This window comes from Mesocricetus auratus, unplaced genomic scaffold, assembly GCF_017639785.1.
Source record: "Mesocricetus auratus isolate SY011 unplaced genomic scaffold, BCM_Maur_2.0 Super-Scaffold_100015, whole genome shotgun sequence".
NCBI lineage: Eukaryota > Metazoa > Chordata > Mammalia > Rodentia > Cricetidae > Mesocricetus > Mesocricetus auratus.
This window is the reverse complement of record NW_024429198.1, coordinates 47533036-47554185: the sequence shown is the minus strand read 5'-3', so window position 1 is coordinate 47554185 and position 21150 is coordinate 47533036. Positions and strand designations below refer to the sequence as shown.

General features: G+C 41.7%; 1 protein-coding gene across 1 annotated transcript in view; it reads left to right on the top strand.

The window, feature by feature from the left end:
• Cdh2 (cadherin 2) overlaps nucleotides 1-21150 on the top strand; it is a 215117-nt gene that overhangs the window by 152304 nt on the left and 41663 nt on the right. The window contains exons 3-9 of the mRNA XM_005065356.3: nucleotides 1953-2179; nucleotides 3854-4000; nucleotides 5776-5931; nucleotides 8115-8259; nucleotides 11514-11686; nucleotides 18619-18756; nucleotides 19406-19591. Of these exons, the coding sequence (XP_005065413.1) occupies nucleotides 1953-2179; nucleotides 3854-4000; nucleotides 5776-5931; nucleotides 8115-8259; nucleotides 11514-11686; nucleotides 18619-18756; nucleotides 19406-19591 (1172 nt within the window). The remainder of the gene's footprint in view (nucleotides 1-1952; nucleotides 2180-3853; nucleotides 4001-5775; nucleotides 5932-8114; nucleotides 8260-11513; nucleotides 11687-18618; nucleotides 18757-19405; nucleotides 19592-21150) is intronic.

Here is a 21150-nt window from a genome sequence, read left to right as displayed (position 1 = left end):
TCTTGGTGATTTATATGAATGGAACCGGGAGAGAGTTTTCAGTTGGTATGTGAGATAGAGGACTTCTTAAACTGGAGTCCCAGCATTCAGGAGGGAAAGGCCAAAAAATGAAGACTTTAGGGTCACTGTCACCTACATAATTCAGCTGTGGGTAGCCTGATCTATAGGAGACCCTGTGTTTACAAACCAAATATGAATAGCAACAACAACAAAGCATTTACTTGAATTGTTGGGATGCATGGAAGATGCCTTAGCGTGCACTTTTTACACTTGCCAAACAGTATCTTCTATAGTCATGACCAGAATGCAGCATCAGTTGTACAGGAAATGAAGACTGTTTTGTATACAGTGGCTTCACTGGCCATTCCTATGGGATGTTTCTTCAGAAAGACGGAAGGTGGACTGCAAAGAGAATGATCTTCCTTAGAGGCTGTTTCACTTTGTCTGGAACATGCGCAGTTCTCTCTGTAAATGTGGACTCTCACTTTCCTTATCTGTTGAAATGCAAGCTGATTGGTGCTGTGTGTATGAAATGCTGATTTCCTCCTCACTTTTAGGCCAATGCAATTATGACTGGCATAAAAAACACATTGATATTGTTTTGATCCCCATCCTAAGACATTGATATTTTTATTTAAAAATGCATTTTATTTCAAAGATATGTGTTTATTTTCATTTGGTAAGAATTTATAATAAGAAAACAAGTGCATAAGCACCCTGAGGAATAGAAATTATCAGTTTTCACCTCTCACTAACTGTGAGTTCCTAGGATTCTAGGACACAACATGAGTATTGATGAAGATACACAGGATTTCCTTCTTCCGAGTATTTGTCCAAAAGTAATAACACACTAAGGTACCATACAGGAAGTGAGCAGTGTAACAGCCAGCGAAAAAAACCTAGGCTTGGGATGCCTCTCTGGTTGAGTGTGAGGCTCATCCGGGAAACTGGTGATAGAAATCTGGTTTGTGTGTGAAGATGAAGACCAGCAACAACTGGGAATGAGGGATGATGGGAGCTTATTAGACGGCGGGAAGCAACATCAACACATCGCAGATGTACCTACCTGAGGACTCAGTGTGTAAGAGATGGTGAAGGGGAGGAGAGACTAAAACAAGGAGATGCAGGGCAACAACCATACGTGGTTCAGCCAGGCCTTCTTGTCTGAGGGGATAAGATACCAGGAGACCAAACTCCAAAGATGTCCAAGTCTCTGACATGTAAGTTGCCTAGGATTTCCTTTGCATGAAACCTAGGCATACACTCCTGCGTACTTTACATTATCTCTAGATTATGAAATACTTACCAGAACATGCATGCTCAGTCCATGGATGTGCTCTTGTGTTTACAAAAGACAAGGAAAAACATCTGTACACACTCAGGACTTCAGTGTGAATGAACTGTCTTTCTTTGGGACTATATTCACCCTGCTGTTGGTTGAGGTTGATACAGTCTTCAAATACATATCCTGGAGTTGGAGAGAACTAACCTGGGTCTGTGGTATGAAGAGAAACTTCCAAATGTTTTGGAGGTGACTCAGCTAGTGAAATGCATACCATGAAAGCATGATCACCCAAGAGTGACCTCCAGAACACATATAGAAATGCTGGGGGTGATGACGTGTGTTCATCATCCCAGGAGACAGAGGCAGGCGGATCCCGGGGGCTTACTGGCCTGCCAGCCTAGACAAATTGGCAAATAAGTGATGATATCTCAGAAACCAAGCTGGCTCCTGTAAAGTGGCACTGGAGCTTGAACTCAGGTCTTCATTTCTGTGCACATTCGGGTGAGTCCTGTGCACATGCCTGGGAGCCCGTGCACACACACGCAGTATGCTGACAGCCTCTGTGTTTTCACCTGCTGCCCTGTATCGTTTAAGAAAACCCCTTCATGTGATGACATTAGCTGTGCTCACCTCGGTGGAGTAACCAGGCATGTGTACTCTTTGACAGTGAAATTCAGCAACTGCAATCAGAAAAGGAAAGTTCAGTACGAAAGCAGCGAACCAGCAGATTTCAAGGTGGATGAGGACGGCACGGTGTACGCTGTAAGAAGCTTCCCTGTCACTGCAGAGCAGGCCAAGTTCCTGATATACGCCCAAGACAAAGAGACCCAGGAAAAGTGGCAGGTAGCTGTGAACCTGAGCTTGGAGCCAGCCTTAAGTGAAGAGCCTGTGAAGGTATGGTACCAGACACAGCTCTGCAGCCGATGCTTAGCAACTAGATTTCTGATTCTGACTGAATGTGGGGTGTCATTCTTGCCATAAAAATGGATGGCCAGCATCTCAATGTTTGTCAGCTTCAGTCTCTTTAGCAGTCAGTACTTTGATGTGTTTCTGATGTGATAGCCTAAGTATCTTCCAAGCAACCAGAAATTGCCTTGGAGAGACTTGTTTATATTTTGAGATTTATAATTGAATCCAAATTAGAAGTAGCTTCTGTTACATTTCTGAGATGCTTCACAAGCTGTTGAGTATAAGCACAAAATAAACACGTCTTTGGGAGATGTCATCAGTCAGATCTATAAGGTGGGAGGTGCAGATTGTGGTGGGGACGGGAAAGTGTTTCTGGAGACGAGAGTTGAGTTTTGTCCCATTTCATGAGCAAATTGGGGAGCATGAAATATTCATCCTGTCACGGTGCTTCTGAGGAGTGATGCACTCCCTCTCATGGAAGCGGTTGAGAGCCAGGGTGAAATAAATGAAGTATGTTTCCAACATAGACCTGTTCAGCTCCATAAATGTTTATTGAGCACTTACTCTGTGAAAATACCTGTATAAGAATTTTAAATGGAGATGGAGTAATGACTTCAAAAATCCCATGTAGTTTATAAATACCAGGTTCTTTGAGTTTCCTCGAACTCAAAGAGACTCAGGGACACACCCATTTGCTTTGAAGGCCAGGACCTTGAACTCTAACCATTATGTTTTGTTTGCTGCAGTCACAGATAAGAACACAGGCCTTCCTGATATTTAATTGTAAATGCATTTTGCTTACACAGTCATTCTAATGTGAATACATTTAGCAAAAATACTTTGCTTTTCTCTGATACTAGAGTTGAGGTTTAAAATCATGTATAATACAATGTATTAAGCCATTCACTGTTGAAAGGACTCAAGCCACTTGAGTGATATATAAAGTGGGAGGCTGATACCTAATGGGGTGAAAAGATGCATCTGTTGTTGGTTCTCTGTGTTCCAGCAACCTGTCTTGGATGTTTGCACAGAGACAGCAAGGGCTAATGGCTAAAATGTCCACAGACATCTAGAGAAACAGAAGAAAATGTTGACACATAGCAGAGATTAATGCCTAGTGTGCAAAGTGGGTCATTTACTGCATCCATCACGACTGACATAGGTTTAGAATAATTACAGCATTAATTCTGTGGGATTTAATAGGGTCATAAATATTTGAGACATTCTTTAGCGGTATGTATTAAACTTCTCTTGGAATTCAAATTATATCTCAGCACATCAAGATCCGAATTTAACGTACAGTAGGCGCATTACCTGAACTGTGGTCAAAACTAATGAGAAATATATAAAAGGGTGCTATTAAACTTTGTTTAATATTAACTACTCTCTAAGATGGTTTATAGAAATGGCAAGTAGTTTACTCAACTGGACTATATAATAAATTGTTTCTAATTCAATTTTCAGTGAATAGTGCAACCCATATACTTCATGACATTTTTCTGTTATTGAACAGGAGCAAAGAAAGGGACTCCTGATTTATTCTTTTTGTTCATAATACACTGTGGTTCCTCCACACATAGGTATCCATTAATATTGATATGATCGTAGAGAATGCTCTTCCTAGTTCTCAGGAATGCCCTCTTGTATTTTAATGCAAAGGACCCACTTGCAATTGAAGAAATAGTATTCCCCAGACAACTCGCCAAGCACAGTGGTTCCCTACAAAGGCAGAAGAGAGACTGGGTCATCCCACCAATCAACTTGCCAGAAAACTCCAGAGGACCCTTTCCTCAAGAGCTTGTCAGGGTAAGATGCTGTCATTTGAATTATTTCTGTGACTGGGAGACATTAGGAATGGTTTTGCCTATTTTTTCTAACGAAGTTTCTGGCATGTATACATGCAGTTGAATCTGAGTGGGAGTGGAATTCTTAGAAGCTGCCTTCGCTCTCCTCGGTTATGTCTTGGATTATTTATACACACAGCTCTCCTAGGTCCTGGGAACTGAATGACAGGGCTTCTGAGAATTCATAAATCCAAACGACATCCCATCCCTCCCTTTACCAGCTCTCACTGTTCAAACTGTAGTCTTACCCAGGACTTTCCGTGTTGATCTCCGCCCTCTAAAGATAGTTTGGGACAGAGGGGGAAAAATAAAGGGCAATCATTGCTAAAACTGCTGGCACCAAGTGCACTTGAGAGTATTTTTAAGGGAAAAAATGATCTCTGATACCATTAGCAGAATCCCTGGGGCGGTGCAAAACCAGAGCCTTTCAAATATGAGAAGGAGAGTTCTGCAGTTACATCACATACCATCAGACATGGGAAAAAAATAAGTGAAATCAACAGGGTATTATTTATTTAAAAGTACAATAATATGGAATCATCACATTCCCATTTATTAAAATGCAAATGTTTCTATGATTATTTTAGCACTCCAGCACATACATCAAAAGCTGTGAACGTTTTAAATAAGTCACTTATTCATGTTGTATATTCTATCCCAATGTGTATTGTAATTCAATTTAACAATGAACATAACCCCAAAAAGAGGTGCTTTTTATCAACACTCATATAATATGGCTGAGAAACAGAATTTTGCCCTAAGTTAAGAAGTACCTCTAAATCAAATGAATGGATTAGTTTCACTACATAATACATAAAGGCCCCTATGTATTGCTGCCCAGCCTGCCCTGTCTCTGTCGCTGCCTCTCTTCCATTTTCCTGTTCTGACAGGATTTCCTCTTGTTAGGAGTACAGCATATACCCAAAGAATCTCTTTGAGATGTTTTGTTAGAAAAGAGAATTGCAGCCTTCATTACCACCTGAAAACAATGTAGGAAGCTTCCGTTGTACTGAGTGGACCAAAGAAATCTGATGTGCAGGCTGTCCCCAGTAACAGGGTCCCATATAAGGTTATTTCAAGATAATGATTATTCTTTACCATTTCTGATGTGTAAAGACAGTTTTATTAAGTTAGACACTTACTACCGAGTTGTAAATATTTTACTCTGGCAGTTTTGTCAGCAAGTGGACACTGCTAAGTTATGAGTTTTTTGTATAACTCCAAGCTAGTATCATTTTACATGTAAAGGTTACCCCAAGTCTTTCTGGGGATAATCAATGCCTTTCTTACGCCCATCGTCAAGAATCAAAGAACAGAGTTGGAAGATGGCACAGTCACATACAGAGTGAGGACCTGCATTCAGATCCCCATCTGTAACTTCAGTGCTGGGGAGTCAGAAGCAAGAACCCCTGGGGCTTGCTCCCTAACCCATCTACATGAATTCGTGAACTCCAGATTCACAGAGAGACCGTGCCTCAACAAACAAGGTGGAGGTCAATTCCAGAAGACACACACATGTGTGCTTGCATAACACACATGCAACAGAGGGCAGGGGGGGAGGGAGGGTGGGAGGAAGGAAATAAAAAAAAGAAGGTAGAAGAAAGGATGACCTGCAAGAGGTCATCTATCCCACATGGGGGCGGGGGTGGGTGGGTGTGAAGCAAGGATCAGAAATGGGGTATGCCCGTAACAAATGTTCATGTCTTCTGCTTATGTGACTGTTTTCTTGGTCCTCAGATCAGGTCTGATAGAGATAAAAACCTGTCCCTAAGGTACAGTGTCACTGGGCCAGGAGCTGACCAGCCTCCCACCGGCATCTTCATCATCAACCCCATCTCAGGGCAGCTGTCAGTCACCAAGCCACTGGATCGAGAGCTGATAGCCCGGTTTCACGTAAGCTGCTGAGTCTGTGTTCCCACTCTTGAGAATGTGTGTATGTATGGTTTTCCACCGCCTCCTGCCACTCCCATGGCTTTAACACTGATGTTTACCACCAGAAATGAATCTGTAGGCTTTCTGCTGCCTTTGAGAAGCACGCTTACGGGATTGATGTTTGCTATAAAGCAAGTAATACCAAAATAAGAACGAAGACAGGGAAACGGCCTGAGAAATCATCACGTTTGACATGCCAGTACTTGCTTTCAGATGCAGGGCTGAGAGAACCCACTAAGATAGGATCAGAGCAGCAGTATATAAACATCCAGACCACAGCATTTTTAGGTGTCTAGTGCTATAATCACTGCAAGCCCATTTGTATTCATGGGGGATCATCTTTTTTTTTTCTCTTTCTGTTATGAAGAACCTTTTTCAGTTGGGTGTCCATGATTAGTCTTGCTATGTTTTCTCCCTTTTTATTGTTTGTTCATAGGCATCAATTGCTTCATTTTTTGTCATACAGCTCATGTAAGTACATGTGTGATGTAAATTGCGGCTTTCCAGGGATTTGGAGCAGGGCCCTTCCTAGCCTAAGCTGCTCAGGTTTCATCTATCTCGTTTTTCTTTTGTATTTAAAATGCTTTTCCTCCAGGGAATGATTTTAAGGGAGGAAAGGTGGTCCTAGGCCCAGGTAGCCTTTGGCCAGCCTGCTACCCCAATGCCATTTTTGCATTACCTTCTCATATGCTTTGTCATCACTGAGTCATTAAGCCTTCCGGCGTGCATGACCTTACTGGATTCTTACTTTACTCACCAGTGTTTAACTTCCTGCACCTATAGAAATCTTTAAAACCACTGCTGTCTTACTAGATTCCCCTAGAACTGAACAGAAAAGCATATGAAAAGTCGAATGTGTTTTAGTTCTGTGACTCAACTCAACCTTGATTATTTATGAGACCATTGTTTTAAAGTTCCCAAGGGAACAGCAGATTCTAATTCCTTTTTGTATTGTCCTAAATACAAAAATGCAAGCAATACTTGGAAGTCTTTGACAAAGACTACATAGCGTTAATCGGGGAGCTGGATTGCAATTGTACTGGAGTAATTTCTATTGATGGGAGCAAACACACCAGTGGTTCTGGGGATTTTTATGGTTTTTGTTTTGTTTTGTTTTTTTGCTTGACTTCTTTCCATGTCTGATCCTGTGTTTAAAATTCAGAAAATAAATATATTCAGCCCAGACTGGAGCAAATTTTTCTTCAAATGCTTGCTACATATGCATTCAAAGCAACACCGGCAAAATAGAATTAATTACAGAATTGCAAGTATTTAGAGTCATTAAGATTCATTATTCTACATAACTATAATTAAATTTCAGTATTAAGAATCTCTTAATGGAATATATTGTATTAAATAAATCAAGAAGAAAATATACCTAAAAGGATTGAAAAGCAGCAATAAATTTTACATTGCGTTGTATGTTTAGCAATCTAGAAATCAAAAGGATACGTTGATGCTACTTTAACAGGATAAGAACGTACCTTAAAGTAGCCCACAGCATCTGAGACTACATGGAAAATATGAAAGCATTCCAGTTAGAAGGAAACAGTACACTGGAATCTGTGTAGAGCTTGAAAAAGATGCAATAGCTGTTTGCTAGAAGGAAGCTTTAGAAAGATATTCAGGCCAGAGTAGCTAAGTTATTGTATTTGTTTGTGGTGAAATATGACATGAAATTTCTCAAATTGAACGAGGGATACTATGGTGAGGAATGTCTTATACAAACGTGCCTTCTTCATTTCTCTGAATAACCTTCATTTTTTTACTTTAAAAAGTGTCATTTATCGACACTACTGTATTTAAGAACTGGATATTTTAAGATCCTGACACAGCTGTCTTTGGGCTCTGTCCACGAAGAGTGATGTGGTAATCACAAAGCTCTGTGTCATGGTCCCCCTGTGCTCTGACTGGCGACCAAATGAGTTAAAAGCTGTGTACTAAGCACAAGGCCTTGTCTAGAGGATGGGTGGCTTCTGCTACTGCATCTCCTAGGATAGCCTAGCTCCATCCTAGGAGGGGAGCCACAGAAGCTTTTGCAAGTCCTCAGGATGCTCTTACTACTGTGGAAGCGTGGTGACTACATATTGTACCTTCTCCCAGACAGATCTTTGAGTGCCGTTGTCCTCTGGTTGTTTTTGCAGTTGAGAGCACATGCAGTGGACATCAATGGCAATCAAGTGGAGAACCCCATCGACATTGTCATCAATGTCATTGACATGAATGATAACAGACCTGAGTTTCTGCACCAGGTTTGGAATGGGTCTGTTCCAGAGGGATCAAAGCCTGGTAAGTTACAACAGCAATATGTCCATGACTTAAAGAAGTGTTGTGTGACAGCTGGTGATGTAGCCCAAGAGTTAGAGTTCTGCTGAGCAAGCCCAAGGAACTGTGTTGGACCTCTAACACCCACTGAATAAGAAGTGTGCCTGGGCATGGTGGCCACACCTACAATCTATGCATCTGGGAAGTAGAAGCAGTAGAATCAGAAACTTGGTTTATCCTCAGCTGTATATTAAACTCAGTGTCAACCTGGTCTATCAGATAGGCTTCCTGAGAAAGAAAAATGTTTATAACTGACACTGCCACAGCAACTTAAAGGAAGAAAAATGACTGAAGAGGGAAAACAACAAAATATCTTTACATTGCACACGATTTTTGCCTTATTTGAAAACAAGGAACTATAGCATCTATAGCAGGCTTTCTTTGCTTCGTGGCTGACATAGTGAGAGCTGCTTGAGAGAGGCTTTCAATGCGTAGAGTGTAGATTCCCTCACTGCGGACAGAGCATCAGCAAAAGCTACTTGGTGCCTGTTACCAGGCAGTGAAGCCACAAGCAAGGCAGGGCTGGTGACAGCTGTGACACACTGGATATTTACTTCCAGAGTGCCCCGCCACATGTCCTCCACAACCCTCTTTCAGCTAGCATAAGGAAAGTGGCCTGGCCTTGAGGCAGCACTTGGAGAAAGCCTCTTGCCATTGTGAAGTGCTATTTGACTGACGTTTCAGAGTCTTGTACTGAAAACGAAGGACTTCAGTCACAGAATAGCCAGGCCCGAGAGGCCTATTTAGTCTGAAAGCCTAGCAGACCCAAGTACTCAGTCAGTAAAGGAATGAAAAAGTGAATGTTTAGCCAGCTGTCCTGGGCAGATTTGCTGTTTTGAGAGATTTTATTATTCTGTTTAATAAAATATCAGCATTTATGGCATTCATAGTACCTTGGCACCCCTACCAATGTCTGAAGCTCCCTAAGGCATTAGCTGGTTTGTGGGAAGAAGCAACTATGCCTTAAACTCTAGGCCCAAGTGTTCGGTATATCCTCAGAGAAAAAGAGAGGTGGGTGTGGGGAGGAGTTGGAGGGAGGAGAGAAGTATGTATAGGGGACTCTGTCTCTGGCACCTTCGGACTCATTTTCAGACAGGTTGTCCTCCAGTCTTACACATTTTGTAATACAGTGAAAGCCTGTGAAATAGGTCCTTTCTAAAATGGATCTTGTGCCGCAACTGGTGAGATGGCTCAGCAGTTCAACCCTTGAGACTCCCTTGGTGGAAAGAAAGAAGTGACTCCTACAAGTTCTCTTCTTATCTCCACATACATGCTGTGATGCATTTACGTGCTCATACACACACACACACACACACACACACACACACACACACACCAATGAACATATAAGTAAGTAAATGAAACGAATCTCATACAAACACCCAACAGCATCAAAAAAACAAAAAAAACTTTGGAACTTTGGGCATTTTGACAAATTTTGACAACAAAAGTTTTGATGTTAAATATCATTCTATCTGTTTGGTTATTTCAAACTTTATACAATATATTGCTTTACAAGTCTTATTATATGAAATAAGCCATTCAAGCTATATTTATTACAACGTCTGACCATGAGTTTCCAGTTAAAGCATCACATGAACCAAAGCCTCTGAGTGACCACTGACAGGAAAGCCCACTCCAGTGTGTACTTCCTTTGGTTGAAAGCACCCCAGCAGGCAAGAATGAGTCTCCAGGGTGTATTTCCTGTGGTTAGAAGCACCCTTGCAGTCAGGGTTGAGTCTTAGTCAGCATTTTGACTCCAGGCTCTGAAACTGGAAGTTGTGTTTGAACAATCTGTTCATGTGTTTGAACAATCATGCATACAGTGTCAGTTTACCAGGAGCTGTGTGCTCCACTCTGCCCTGTCCCTGGCCACAGGAGTGATAAGAGAGAGAGAGAGAGAGAGAGAGGGAGGGAGGGAGAGAGGGAGGGAGGGAGGGAGGGAGGGAGGAGAGAGAGAGAGAGAGAGAGAGAGAGAGAGAGAGAGAGAGAGAGAGAGAGAGAGTCCCTGCCCAGCAGGAGCTTCAGTCTAACAGGAGATGGTAAAGCCAATGAACTCACACCTATGAAATCAAGTTTCTAAAATAAGTAAGGTGTGAAGATGCTGCTTAATGAGACCAGGTATCTTGTTGAAAGGAGCAAGTTCTGAAAAGACAATTGAATAATAAAGCTCAGAAGCCATGGCCAGCCTGGATTGAACTCACTACATTTCAGAAATAAACCCAGACTCTGGGTATCCTAGAAGATAGAGACAGAACATTTTCTCATTCTGTTCTAAATAGATCTTACAAAACAAACTAGTCTGAAAGTGACTCAGCTTCTCTTAGTGTCTTCTTGGACATTCTGCTTTCCAAATTTAGTTTTAAAATACTCTGTGAGTTAAAGTCCCCAGGCCAGTGTTCTTCTGATCTCTAAGGAAATAATGCACAATGCCAAGTTTCTGCTCCATGTAGCAGAGCGGTACTGCCTAGCTTGCTTCCTCTGACCAGAGGCAGTGGAATTGGCCCCGCCCTTCACATAGCTCAGTGTCAGAAACGTTGGGCACTGGAGAGAAGTACAACCAGAAAGCTCCCTGAAATGCTGCTGTGGAGTCAGAGAGAGGAATGGGTGGTCATAAAATATGTTTGCAATAGCATCTGTATTTCTTGTCCTGTGCATTCTATGTAATTTAAAGTTGTCCATGAGCCCTTCGGGGATTATAGAGTAGATTTGTTTTCTGGGTGTGGGAAGAATTGAGTCTATAAATATGTATATTTTTCTAATTTCTTTTTACATCTAGATTATGCTTGTTTTGATGGTGTGTGTAGGCTTGCAAAGCCAGTAGGTATCACTCTTGAAGAAGAACCCATATTATCTTTTTCCGTTAGGGTCCATCATTGGCACCAGTTAGATAGAGCAGGTTGAATTGGCCCCAGTAATACACTTGCCTCTATCTCCATAGTACTGGAATTGCAAGCACACATGTTCTAGAACTGGCTTTGTGTTTACATGGCTCCGAACACTGAACTCTGACTCTATGCTTCCATGGCAAATGTTTTACTGAAGGACTTCTGCACTGCCATGTCTGGTTATTTTAAAAATATTTTTCTTTGAAGGATTTGAAATATTTTTGTAGTGTGTGAAAAGTGAAAGTGAGACTTACCAACATAGTGTGGATGCCTGATTTGAGAGTCCCTAAGATGAAGGACGGTGATGTACCTTCTCTGTTCACTCTCTAGGGACCTATGTGATGACGGTCACTGCTATTGATGCAGATGACCCAAATGCCCTAAATGGGATGCTGAGGTACAGGATCCTTTCCCAGGCTCCCAGCACACCTTCACCCAACATGTTTACAATCAACAATGAGACTGGGGATATCATCACGGTGGCAGCTGGTCTGGATCGAGAGGTAAGCAGTTCCAGAACTGTCCTGAATGTATGCGTAGGCTTAGAGGCAGCCAGTGGTGAATTCAAACTCCCATCCCCGTGCTCATTGCCATTCATTGGTCAGCAGTGGGAGTTTTCACAGAACTTCAGGGCGTAAATGATGTGTGTATATGGTATGTTAATGTGAGTCAGTGATATTTGACTAAGCAAGGTCAGTTCTCTCTCCTTTCCACTTTTAAAGTTTGTTAAGATTCCTCCTAGCTTTCTTCAGAGTCAACGGTGTATTGTGCGGAACTAAGTTAGACATCACAGTCAAGTAACATGTGCATGAACTCACTTTAAGAGACTACAAATAATGCATATTTGTGTGCTATATCAGGTGACTTGCCTGGAGGGTGTTATACAAGGAGATTATCATCTTCATTAGAACTTGCTTCTGAACTCTAAGGGAATTTAGTTTCCAAATCTGAACCCTGGTAACCCTGTTCATTCTATATTGAGCATCTAAAGCTGGTGATGTGAAGAACCGCACTTCTGGAATATACTTTGTTGAAATACCAACATTGATGGCATTAAATACCACCAAATAGTCAGACAGTGTGAGAGATTATGAGTGCTTTGGTCAAGCCCCAGGCAGAAGTGTATCCTGAGCACTGCTGTACTTTGCTCATGAGGTCCCATCTGAAGGCGCCTTTTGAGCCTGTTTTTCTAGACACTGAATCTTCTCATTCTCCAACTTTCTTGTGCCTCCTACTGAAACTCTACCTTCAAGAAACTTCACATCGTTTCTCTATTCTGTGTCCTGGCAGTGGTCTGGCAGCTTCTCAAGGTCATTGACCATCCAGAGTCATTGTTCAAGTCAATTCTCCAAGCGCCAACACTAAGAGAACTATGGTTTGCAGTTTTCAGGCTGAGCCAGCTTTTGCTGTAATCAAACCTCAGAAGATGTCAAACAGAAACATAATGTCCACCATGATGTATATTATTGACAAGGATTTGAGAAGTTGGGTTTTGACACTTTCTCTGCTACAATAAGGTTCACATGAATTTAAGATTAGACAGCACCCAATGATATTAGTTACATAAAAACAAATTGTTCTAGAAACACTATAATCAAGTAAGGCAGGATAAATTCATTTGTGTGTGAAGTCTACTTAGAAATTAGGTATAACCTGTGACATTTTACCTATTGACTTCCACTGTTGGTAGTTCTTTCTCTGAAAGTGATTTGAATCTTGAAAATGTTCAGAAATCCAAAGATTTCTGAAGACCCTGTCTCAGACGGATAAGGTAGTATAACAGGACAGACGCTGGACATCCTCTTCTGATCTATAGAGATGTGAATCTGCACAGGCATATGGTACACCACACATACACATACAAGGAGAACACTAGGGAAAAAAGACATTCCACTCATAGTCTGAGTCTCTCTACCTCATGCACTGCAGAGGGAAACACTGTTCTGACACACCCATAAACTCAATAGGAATACCATTCTTTGTATGAGATTGTGGAGTATGTTCCAGTATTTTCTCTTCTGGGTAAGATTGGTCATACCAAGAAGACGTAGTGCATGATGCAACTGTAATATTTCCCCCTTCCACTCACACAGCCCTCATGTGAAAGCAGGGCTTCACTCAGCTTCACCCTGAGATTCCTTTCCTATATACCCTTGCTATTTCGTGGTGACAAAGAGCCATAAAGAATTAAAGGAAGTTTTCCTTATGCAGACCAGCCATGTTTAAAAATCAGAGAGGCTATATTTAGCCTATAGGATAAAAGCTTGAAGTGGGGTGTAATTGTAGTTAAGTATATCCTGCAGTTCATGGGGGAAACCATCCACCACCCTTGATAACACTAATGCAGAAACGGATGGAAGCTATGGGATCATGGGTTAGATACGATATGAGGGATCACTTCTTGACAGCCGAATTATTAAAAATCAACAATGAGTTACCAGAGGAAATTATGGAAAGCCTTCCATTTTCTGAAAGTCATTTCTCTAAGAAAAAAGAATACATCTATCTTGGATGGTTTATGGTAATTCTGCCTGAGGCCAGCATAAATTACTTTGACTTTTTATGCAGACTTGAATTTCTTTATTTCTATTAAAATTCACAGTTTCCTTTTTGTAGAAGTAATTTTCACTATCATTCTCTCAGGATGTATGACACCTTTCAGAGACAGAGCCTCTAACCGTTGACATGCTTACCAGCGTCACCTTTTAATTTTTCCTTAATCTTCAGTTTAAAATCATCTATTATTTAAGGTCTTGAAATCTAAAGCCATTGCCCCTTCACCATTGTCATGTTTGGCCTTTTGTTGTGGGAGTTTTTGTTTTGTACTCCTGATGCCTTATTGCATCACCTGCTGGTGGCTTTTCCTCACTTCTTACCGTCTCTAGTCTTTTCTCTTCGAGCCTAACCTCTACCCTCTCTGAATTACCTGTAAAAGTTGCTTGTCTCACGTCTATGGCAAAATAGCAGACAAGAAGCAGCTTAAGGCAGGAAAGGTTCAAGGCGACACTCCAACCCATCCTGTTGAGGAAAGCATGGTGGCAAGAGGCTGCTGGTCACTTTACATACACAGCCAGGAAGCAGAGAAGAAACAGGGTGTAAGTCCAGGCTGTAAAGCCTTAGGTCTCACCTCTAGTGGCCTACTGCCTCCAGCAAGGATGTACATTCTAGATGCCCCACAGTCTTCCCAAACCGTGCCACCAGCTGGCAACCAATTGTTCGAACACATAAGCTCACACAAAGCACTTCACATGAAAACCACAGCACATGCCACAGATTCTCTACCAGGTTTGAATTCGGGTTCTGCTTGATGTGAGCTGTTTGACCTTCATGCACCTATACCCGGGTCTCCACATCTGTAGCACGGATCTCAGGAAAGAGTTGGGAGGATAATGTAGCACAGTGCGTGGAGCATTCAGGGAACATGGTGCCCTGTAAATCCTAGCAGCTATTTTTCCCATTGGCATAATCTGCAGCCCCTTTTACTGACTGAACACTGGGCATTACTTTTATTCCACAGCATTACGCTTTCCTGGCAGAGAAAGACCTATGCTTGCTGTTTGTTAGGCCAAATACTTCTTATACTCGTGTCCTGGACTCTGCGTTGGTTGTGACGTGTGGTCTCCACTTGCTGTTGACTTCAGTTCTTTGCAGCCCCCTCATAATCTACAAGCGTGCTGAGTCTTCTCCAGGATAAAATGGCTCATCACGCCACCTGGAAGGAAGGCAGAGCTCCTTAGTTTGGCATCTCTGCCCCTTTAATGCTTTGGCCACAATGCCTGCTTAGCCTAAACCTTCTAGAATTCCTTGCTTCCCACTTTGGAACAATGATGCTCATTCCTCATACCACCACATGAAATTCCTTGTAAATATAGTTTTAGATGCCTTTCCTGTGTGTGCATATGTGTTGGGGACGCATACACAAATTGAAGTATGAATACATTAAGGTTAGAAGCAATGATAGAAATGTGCTGTGAGGCATTTTGTACCTCAAGAAATATCAGATGTTTTTGGCTAGTTGACTTTCAAGCCATTAAAATTTCAGGCCCAGAACAAAGAAGGCCATTGTTCAAGGACAAGGTTTCTCAATTATGTACTACAAGCACTGTGAACTAGTTCTTGATGTAGGGTCTGTCTGGTACATGTTCCACAGAATCCCTAGCCAGTGTCCATGATATGTCATTGCTATTTCCCAAGCAGTTACACAGAAGAAGGTCTTTTCATTGGGCACAGTCACCCTGGTGGAGAATTGCTATTGATATAAGTAGAGGAATTGACATATCAATGGAACAGGCTGTGATGGCATTGACTATGAATACAAAGAGTGTGGAATAAATGAGTGATCACAGATAGCTTTGCTAAAATGGACCAAGCAGGGGGTGGGGTTGAAATAAGCAAAGGAGAAAGGGGCTTATGTAATCTGGAACAGGAAGTGAGGGAAAGGTTTCGAGCAGGATTCCTTCATCCATTGTAGTACTTTGAGGGTGGGAAGCCATACTCCTTGCAGGGATCTGAAATGTCACCCTTCTGCATCAGACAAACATGACTAAATCAGACAGGGCGCTCTGGACAGTTCAATCACTGAAATCATAAACTAGCACAACTTCCTTACCAAATGCAAGATTACTTTACCACCATGGCATTTGAACATGGAGACTATGTTATTTATTTTGATTTTAACAGATATAGCATTTAAGAAATAGCAATGTTCTTTTTTAGAGTTTTGACTGCTTGTAATTATTGAGACAGGGTCTCACACTGTAGCCCATGCTGGCCTTGAATTCATTTTATAGTCCAGATTGGTCCAGAACTAAAAACAATCCTGGCTCAAGCTTCCAAGTCCTGGGATGACAGGTGTATACCACTACACCCACACAATGTTCTTGTAAAAATTCAAGATTTCAGTGCTAGCTTGAATCAATTGAAAATTTCAAAGATGAGCAATTGTTCCAAACATCTCGGCTCCATCCAAAATGTATATGCTGTTTTCTTTTTAGAATAAACAATTGAAACAGACCACATTTGTGTATGTGTTTCATAACATTATTAAAAAGAAAACTAATTTTTGTTGTTAATAGAACTATAATAGCTACACAAATGGCATTTCATAAGTCATTGTACATTTTTAGTATGTTACTTAATTTTCTGTGCATGAGTGTTTTGCCTGCATACATGTCTGTGCACCACAAGCATGCCTGATACTTCCAGAGACCAGAAGAGTATGTCAGATACCTGGGGACTAGAATTAAAGACAGTTGTGAGCTGCCATGTGGGTATGGGGATTTGAGCTCAGGTCCTCTGGAAGAGCAGTCAGTGCTCTTGACTGCTGAACTGTCGCTCAGCACAGGTCATAGTATTTTTTTATTTCATGGTTTTCAGTTGGGAAGCTGATCGAATGTCCCCAAGTTTTCACAGCATCCATGAAAGGACAAAACAATGAACATCTATAAAGATTTATCTTTTAATTAAACATAATTTTATCATTTCCCCTTTCCTTTTCCTCCCGTTAATCGCTCCCTCCCACCTCACTCCTCAAATGGATGGCCTCTTTATTTAATGGTTATTCATACATGTACAACCTGCTGAGTTCATTAGTGTTACCCGTGTGTATATGATTCAGGGTTGACCACTTTGTTTTCAATGGATAACTAGTTCGGGGGGCTTGTCCCTGGAAGAGACCAAGTCTCTCTCTCTAGCAGACATTAGTTATCTGTAGTTCATTGTCAGGGATCAGACCCCATGAGATTTCACCCCAAAGGAATAGTCTTGAGAAAAAAAAGCCGTTGAGGAAATGTAGAGCCCACTCCAGATTGTGATGCAATGTTGTGGGCTATAAAAATCTTAAAATGGTGCATCCTGCACTACGTATTTGAAGTTTCTTCTTCACACTAAAAAGTATGGCATATTCTCTTTTAGGAAGAAATAAAGGAACTAAGGTAAAAATCTGCTAGAGATTAGCATTCAATCAACCGGACAATGTTTAAACTCTCACGGGTGAGGCTGGCTTTCCATTCCACTTCTCTCTGGTCCTTGCTCTTCCCTGTAAGGACTACATCAAAAGCCGCAATTTGTGCCTTTTTCTCCAAGCTGCAGGAATCCTTTAAGAATGGCGTTTATAATGTCAGCTATATTTAGAACCAGAGAACTGCACTTTGCAGTGACACTTGTTTTGTTTAGTATGAAGAGGAGTGTTTTGTTGTTCAGAATGGTTTAGCATTTAGGAATATGATCCTTTTTATTCTATGCCAATTTTCTCGGAGATTCCACATGACTTTAGATAGTGCTTTTGGTTAGGTTTTCCACAAATATAAAATGCCGTCAGCCGGCAGTATAGGTTTCTAGGATAATCACAAGACTTTCACTGAACTTACAGCTTCATTTGGCTCCTTGTTAAAAGAGCTAATCTGTACTTTTCAATAATTGGGTTCTTGCCAGATAAAAATCACCTGAATGTGAATGTGTCCGAGTCTCTATCCCTCTAGGGTGGTGCTCAAAACAGTAGACACCGTATATTGTATCTTATTGCTGATCTGTTCATGTGTACCTATTCAATTAAACACCTGTTGTGTTCCAGGAGTAAAAACTTCAATGTATACCCTTTACTTAAATTTTCATTTAAAAATTTTTAGATTTATTCATTTTATTTTGTATGCATGAATGTTTTGTCAGTGCGACACTATGTGGACTGCATGCTTGCCTGGTGCCCACAAAAGCCAGAAGAGGGCATCAAATCCCCTTCAACTAGAATTAGAAATGTTTGTGGACCAACGTGAACACTGGGAACCAAACCCCAGTCCTCTGCAAGGGCAGAATGCACTCTTAACCACTGAGCCATGTCTTCAGCTCCAAATTTTGATCTTTTCTAAAGACCATATATCTCTTACATAATTTTTAACAGTTAGTACTAATGAGGAGTGGGGGAAATATTATCAAGTAATTATAACAGAAAAATATATGTAGCAATAGAATAGAAAATATATACATGTGTAATATTAAGGGAAGACAGACACACTTTGTGAATTACATATGCCTCTTCCTCTCTCGGCTTCCTTGTTGTCTTAGTTGCCCTATAATTGGAGATTAACATATGAGATCCCAAAAGGCTTGAATAATTCCTAGAAATCTTGCAGCAAAAGGGAAAAGGTTGAAACTGGATGGTGGCTTTAGCTCAGCCCTGAATGTCACACATCTGCAATGAGTTCAGTGCATTCCTTCTTGGGAGTCAGAGTGAATATACACAGTTAAATCTCCCCAGACAAGAACCAGACCTGCGTTTCCCGAGTTAAAGTAAACTCCTCGTGGGAAATTGAAAGTCATGTTAATCAGAATGAAGGGCACCGTGCTCTCCACGGGTAATAAAGAGCCCTTTGCAAGAACAACTGTTATGTCTTCTTGAGGAATTAGCGTCATTTAACTTGGTATCTTTATGTCTTTTTAGAAAGTGCAACAGTACACATTAATAATTCAAGCCACAGACATGGAAGGCAATCCCACTTATGGCCTTTCAAACACAGCCACGGCGGTCATCACAGTGACAGATGTCAATGACAATCCTCCAGAGTTTACTGCCATGACGGTAAGTACAACCTGTCACTCAAACAACTTCAGCACCATGGGCCATTTAGAAGAAGTTTTGTTGTGAATAATATTTGTGTTACACAGACATGGAACTTGCTCTGTTCGTGGAATGGCCACTTATTCTGATGGTTCTGTGACGTGGGCTTTAAAACAGGCACCTGAGTGCTTAACTTCCTCATTACCATCCAGCTATTGCTAAAGAAGTTAAAATACACTGCCTGCAACAAAGATCTTGGTGCAGTGGTAACAGAATTCTTCCAGTGTTTTAGATGCCTGAAATACATGGCTGGCTTGTGCTACTTTTCCAGCGTGTAATTACCTCGATCCCAAGTTAAATTATTTCCTATGTGTAAGTCCTTTCTCTGGACCCTACATTAATCACACTGATACTCACAAATGGATGCTAATTTTAATACTAATGAAACTGAAGCATGATGTTTAAAAAAAACACTGGTGGCTGAAAAATGTTCAACAATTTTTTTTCAGTCAGACATAAACTGGGTGATTACCAGCATGTACCTAGCTCCTGGTTTAGTGTAGCCATAAAGATTTAATGGGGCAGTAAAATTAGGGTGATGAGGTCATCAGGCAGCTTGTCCTTCAGTGGGCCACATCTCACCTCGGACTGAGGTTTGTCTTTCTTCCAGTTCTACGGCGAAGTCCCTGAGAACAGAGTGGATGTCATCGTAGCCAACCTAACTGTCACTGACAAAGATCAGCCCCACACTCCGGCTTGGAATGCAGTGTACAGAATCAGTGGTGGAGACCCTACGGGGAGATTTGCCATCCAGACAGACCCCAACAGCAACGATGGGCTAGTGACTGTGGTAAAAGTAAGTGTCCCTTGAACCACGGACCTCGGGCAGCTACTCAACAGGCACCAGTCTGTGCTCCCCTCCCCCATTACTGTGCTGTAGAATCTTGGAACCTTTTTCATTTTAAATACCTCCAAGTCTGGAACGCCTAACTGCTTAGTGGATTATGTGTTACTGTTCAGTTTATGTTGAAATTGAGGATAACATGAATTCTCTCCCATTATCACTACAATTAAAACCTATTTGGACAGATTTACCAGTCAGAAGACATGGGGGGGTCCTCAGCGACATGAAATGAGTTCAGCTCATACATTAGTGGCCGTTCACATACTGAGGGGGAGACCATTGGTGGATAGCTGGAGTGCTTGCCTAATACATGTCAGCTTCTCAATTCAGTCCCTGTCAGGGATGGGGAGGAGCAGGAGAGTGGACAGGAAGGATGCAATGCTTATTATTCTTGTAGAATTTGGACAGATAGCGAGGGGGTTGGAGAAGAGGGGATGGAAGGAGGAGTCCAATGGCTACTAATCTCATGGAGTTTGGGCAGCTAGGAAATGAATCAAAAGACACAAGAAAATTCACAGAAAATGGACCGAGTAGGCATATGAGCCTACGTTTTGTAATATTTTCCATTTACATGGCAATTTTAAAATTTTATTTTCACGACTTTAAGAAACTAGTTTTCTAATACCAGCACCAGAGGCAGGCGGATCTCTGTAAGAAGGCCAGCCTGGTCTACAGAGCAAGTTCCAGGATAGCCAGAGCTACAAAGAGAGAACTTTTCTCAAAAAAAAAAATAAGCAAATGAAACACAAAACCATATCTAATTGCCTAAAGAACAAAGCAGAACCGTATGGTAGCAGACACAAAGCAAAATCTCTTCAATGGTCGTAAACATGTCTAGTAAAAGCCTTCCATGTGAACGCCCCATCCTTCTAAGTGAACTTGTGTGTCTGCTTGACATAGAGATGGTGAATCAAAGCACTTCTTGCCAGGGTTTATGGTCGGTGTCCACATGAGGGAAGAGAGATGGGCCTGGAAATCTCCCGCATGCATAGGAAATGGGCCACAGTGGTGCCAGCCCCAGAACCAAGATTTCTGTGTTTGCATCTCAGCTCTGCTCAGGAACGCTGTGCGGCCACCACCGCTTATTCAGCCTTGGTGAACCTTGGGTTCCTCCTGCTGAATGTGGAGTGCGAGTACGGCCTCCAAGTGCTTGCACATTTGTGAAGGCCCCAAACTGCACATGCATCACTGACATAAGTGCATGAGGGAAACTTCACTTATCCAACATGTTACAGCATGACTGCCCACTTTCTTGTCCTGTTTAAAACACTCGAGGTGGACACGCTGAATTAAAGGTTCTAGAACAAGAGAATACTGAAGGGGATCTTATCATTTGAAGATGTCTAGGGTAGGATGCTGTTGTGTTTTGTACTAATCACATAGCTTTCTTGAGAGCTTCAGCTCTTGGTCACTCTTAGACTTCCAATGGCAGCATAGGACACCTTCAGACCTTCCCTGTTGCTACCAAACACTGTTTCCGTTACTAAGTCCCCGAGGAAAATTCAGACCAA